The sequence below is a fragment of the Cystoisospora suis genome, assembly GCF_002600585.1.
Source record: "Cystoisospora suis strain Wien I chromosome Unknown contig_4460, whole genome shotgun sequence".
Taxonomy (NCBI): domain Eukaryota; phylum Apicomplexa; class Conoidasida; order Eucoccidiorida; family Sarcocystidae; genus Cystoisospora; species Cystoisospora suis.
The window spans coordinates 2,156-6,273 of NW_027157252.1; the positions used below are offsets into that span (position 1 = coordinate 2,156).

Below are 4,118 nucleotides of genomic sequence, written 5' to 3' on the forward strand. Positions count from 1 at the left end.
ACCACACGTGAGCCGACGCGCCTGGGCCACCTTACCCACGTGTAAATCTTTCACGGAAGTCACTTCAGCTGTGTCAGCTGGAGCGTGTGCCAATTCAATCGTCGCAGGCCGCACCGCAGCAACAGGAGTCTCGGGATACAGCCGTCCCTCAAAATGGTGAGTTGCTTTTACACTGCATTCGTTAGCTACTGCGTTGCTCCCTTGATGTAGCCCCCCGACACAAGGTCGACGGAATGCGCCGGGATCCCTGGGACTCAAACTATTTGAAAAAGTCTGTCCCAAGTCGTCCTTCTTTATCACACCGACAAAGGCCAGCAGAGGGCAGTCCGGGAAAGAAAAAAACCCTACGGAACCTCGGAATGCGGCACCTTTTTTACGCACTTCTCATGCTGCTCGTAATAGGCGAGAAACGCTGATACACATCACAGAAGTGAGTGAGTCCTGGTGTCGCTACCTTTGGCCATGAAAACCCACCACTTCAATCTCCAAGCAACACCTGCATGTAACGAGTGAAAGTTGAATGCATGGACACACATCTCCTTAACACACGCCCCAATGAAAAACACCCGCGTCGGGTTGTGCACAACCCTTCCCTGCTCTTTACTCGGCTCAGGATGATGAATACGATATGTCACATTGATTCTACACTCACAAGCTCTCCACGGCAATTTCTGTCAAATTGAGACATCACTGATTCTCCCTTGAGAACGCTGACGCGGAGAACGACATTGTGAATGGCCACGCAACCAGACCGTGTTACCTACTTAGTCAAACTCCCTACGCCAGTCGCTCCGAAGAAAAGTGATACAAGCGCCAATGAAGTCGACCAGCCGGCTGCTAAACTGTAGCCAGCAGAGTTCGGCGACTTCTTCTTGTCCGGCGTCACCACATCAATAATCGGGTCAGGAATTTTGCCGTTCTTCGGATCTTTCCCGTCCCCGGGTTCTGTTCCGTCCTTGGGCTCTTGCGGTTTCTGAGGATCCGTCTTGCCGTCATCGGTGCGCTTCTTTGCCGGAGCGTAGAGGTAAATACTGCAAGGAGGGCCCCTCGGACCCCTCGACGGTTCGGTCATTGAGTCCGCGCACGAGAAACAAAAAAGTCGAGGTTCTGCAGGAAGCGACTTGAGGCTCAATTTGTAGCCGTTCACTTCTGTGCCCGTTTTACTCTCAGTAAGAGTCGCACCATCAACGATCTGACTCACCGGAACTTCCCATACGCAGCCGGTTCCCGTCCCAGCTACCTGTGTGTCGACGGACGGAATCAGCGATTGTCCAGCAGGACAAGTGAATGTTGCTGACAGGTCCGACCCGTCATCCTTGAAAACTGCGACGCCACTTTCCCCTAGAGCGCCGCAGTTGGCGACGTCTGAAGGCAACAGTCACACAATCATCTCACCGATACAACTCACGCACCGCGATCAGATGTCCCACACGCCAGCTGCTATCCCGCGCTACAACGCGCGCGGCAGGCGTGACAAAGAGGCTGCGATCCTCGAGCCAACAGAAAGGTGCTTGTTACCAGAAGGTGAGCGCTCTCGCTTACTTGTCAGCTGTGCTTTCGGGATTGTAACAAAAATGGAACACTTTTTCCCGATGTGCGGCCCTTCCTTCGCTGTGCAGACAAAGCAGAACCGCTTGTCTTCAGCCAGTGGCCACCCGGCGGCCGAGAAATAATAGACCTGCTTCGATTCTCGGCCTCGTTGTGTGTTCAGACCCGCCGGAATCCCCACTACGTGCCCAACCTGTGACGTGTCACAAGACCCGTCGCTTCCCACCCTGAACACGCCGCCTCCCTGCTCGTTCTGCTCCGGGCTTAACTCGTCTTTTTCTCCCGGGCACTGAAACGCAACGCCCTGATTGGGCGATGTAAGAGTTAGGTGAAGACTTCCGTCCTTTCCACTTTCCGGAGAATATGCGCATTCCTGAGGCGCCGGAGGCGGCTGCAACCGCTCCACTCTTTCATATGCTACCGGCAGAAAATCAGGGTCTAGAGTAAGGTCAGGACCAGCGACACCAGGTCCTCTGAGAAGAGGCCCTGGGCCACCAGGTCCACGGACAAAAGGAAGCGGCCCACCAGGCCCATGAACAAAAGGAAGCGGCCCACCAGATCCAACAACAGCACGCACCACGTCGCCCAGATGTCCACCGGTATCACTGCCAGGCGCCGGAGACCCTGCCGCAGCCCGACCCAGAGGCAGGGAGTTTCCTGCCACCAACACTAGTAAGACCACCTTCATGGTAACCCCTGTACACTTCATTCCGAGTATCTCAGCTACCTGATCTCAGCACGTAGACGCGAAGAGAGAAACGGCTTTGAGACAAGCAACTAAGTGCGTTCCTGTTTTCCGCTGCGACACGGGCTGCGGCCAACTTTAAAACAAAAGAGTGTACTCTTTAGTGATTGAGGAGTAGCACACGCCCTCCTTTCTCAGTAGCCATCGCCCCGCGCGTCTCTGCAAGTGCACCCCTCGGCCGCAGTCAGGCGAGGAATCCTCGGCGACGAAGGAGGTTCGTCAGACGGTGTCTGGTCAAGGTCGCCTCGTCTCATTAAGGCGGATGCCGACAGTGCCTGCGTCGCGAGCTGGAGACTCCGTGTGAACTCCCGAGCGGCTTCCTCTGTAAGCAAGCGAACCAACTAGGCAGCAAGCTTAACAACACTCAGTAGGTAGACGTGGTGTTAGGAAGCCGCCAGTTTGCTTGGGTTACTGTGGAGTCAGAAAATCTTTGGATAACCTAATCGGCAGGGTTTAGCGTATCGGCAGGCTACAATTTCGAACAAGGAGAGCTACGGGAGTTCCTAGGATTCACTGGTACTTGTCGGCACACGGATACTTCGCAGCCAGTTAATTCGGGACGTTCTGTCCGGATCAGTGAGCCGGCTCTGCCAGGGGGAGGCGGTTCGGAGGGGAAGGGATGCAAAGAAGCGTTTTACGTGCCATTTGGGAGAGATGAGCGGGATCTCCCCTTGCCGCCCTCACTCTTTTCGCTTCACCAACTGAGCAAGAATGTCGGTCTATTCCAGATCTGCTTGGCTCCAACCGCAGCTGTCGGGGCCATGTTGAACATCTGCTTGTGACCAGGCACCGTGTTCGGAAAGATGCGAAGAGCGAGGCTCACAGTGGCAGTGCAATCACGGAGCAGCTGTGTACTGATGTCGGAAATAACTGTCCTTCTAAATCAGCACTCACTGACTGAGATATGTCGGAATGACGTTCTGCTCAAGGAAGAAGTCTCTCACTCGGTTCTTCAGTCCCAGCCCATATGAAAACAGCTGCAACAATTTACAGAAGCACACTCCGGCCAGCTCCTGGAATGATTCATGAGTGAGAAAGGACTGTGCGTCCCCGGACATTGCCTGCGGTCGTTTACTGCTGATGAACCGGCTGGAGACGCGCTACAGACGCACCTAACATGCACGCCTAACTCAAACACAAAAGCCTTTTTTAAACCTCTGCATCCGCCTACCTCTTTCGGGTACAGTCTGGCATTCTAAAGAGCCGTCTGCTACATCGGTCCGTGGCTCAACCGTAGTTGCACACTTCTGTTTCGTGGTGCTCGCTGCGGGTTTGCCTTCGCGCTTCGAAGAGGGCGTGCCTGAAGCCTGAAGAGGTCAAGCCGCCACCTTGCGACCACGTAGCAGCCGCACGCTAGATTCTTCTCGAAGAACAGCACCGCTGAGCTGCCGCTGCCGGGTAACTCTGTCTCCTACAGGTAAGGGACAAAAACACAGGAAGTCCAGACCGTTCCGGTCACTGTCCTACAACCGCAACCCGCAGGCCAGTCGTGGCGGCTTCCGTCTCGCTTTTCATGATAATCACATGTAAGTGTCAGTTGAGACCAGGACGGGACGCGCCCCTAGGTACACGGCGGTCAGCGCGGAGGAAAATTGGACGAGCCAACCAAGTAGAGCCACGTGGGGAGCACTCTAGGGCGACGCAGCGCAGAGGGAGATCCAACAAGTCGAGTTTGCCGAGAAGTTGAGTGCATTGTCTCCTGAGGCGACCACGCAGCCGCCTCGAGACCCGGGCAGCTGTATGCTGTTACAGTGATCGGTAGGGCCGACTTCAGGGAAGCCTCGTTCCCGCCTGAGGATACAGTTGTGCCGCCGGCTCACCCACT

General features: G+C 55.3%; 1 protein-coding gene across 1 annotated transcript; it reads right to left on the reverse strand.

The window, feature by feature from the left end:
• Positions 1-445: 445 nt before the first annotated feature.
• CSUI_008107 (sag-related sequence srs17a) lies at positions 446-4,103 on the reverse strand. Its single transcript, XM_068068246.1, has 4 exons — positions 3,465-4,103; positions 3,188-3,270; positions 1,543-2,615; positions 446-1,365 (listed from the first exon to the last, which is right to left on the reverse strand). Exons 3-4 carry the CDS (start codon positions 2,255-2,257, stop codon positions 761-763), a joined length of 1,320 nt encoding a protein of 439 aa, XP_067919778.1. The 5' UTR covers positions 2,258-2,615; positions 3,188-3,270; positions 3,465-4,103; the 3' UTR covers positions 446-760.
• Between the last annotated feature and the right edge of the window lie 15 nt (positions 4,104-4,118).

Coding starts and splice junctions, on each gene's coding strand:
- CSUI_008107 (XM_068068246.1), bottom strand. CDS start 2,257: ATGAAGTGTACAGGGGTTACCATGAAGGTGGTCTTACTAGTGTTGGTG. Junction 1,366..1,542: donor CCCGAAAGCACAGCTGACAA/GTAAGCGAGAGC, acceptor TGTTGCCTTCAG/ACGTCGCCAACTGCGGCGCT.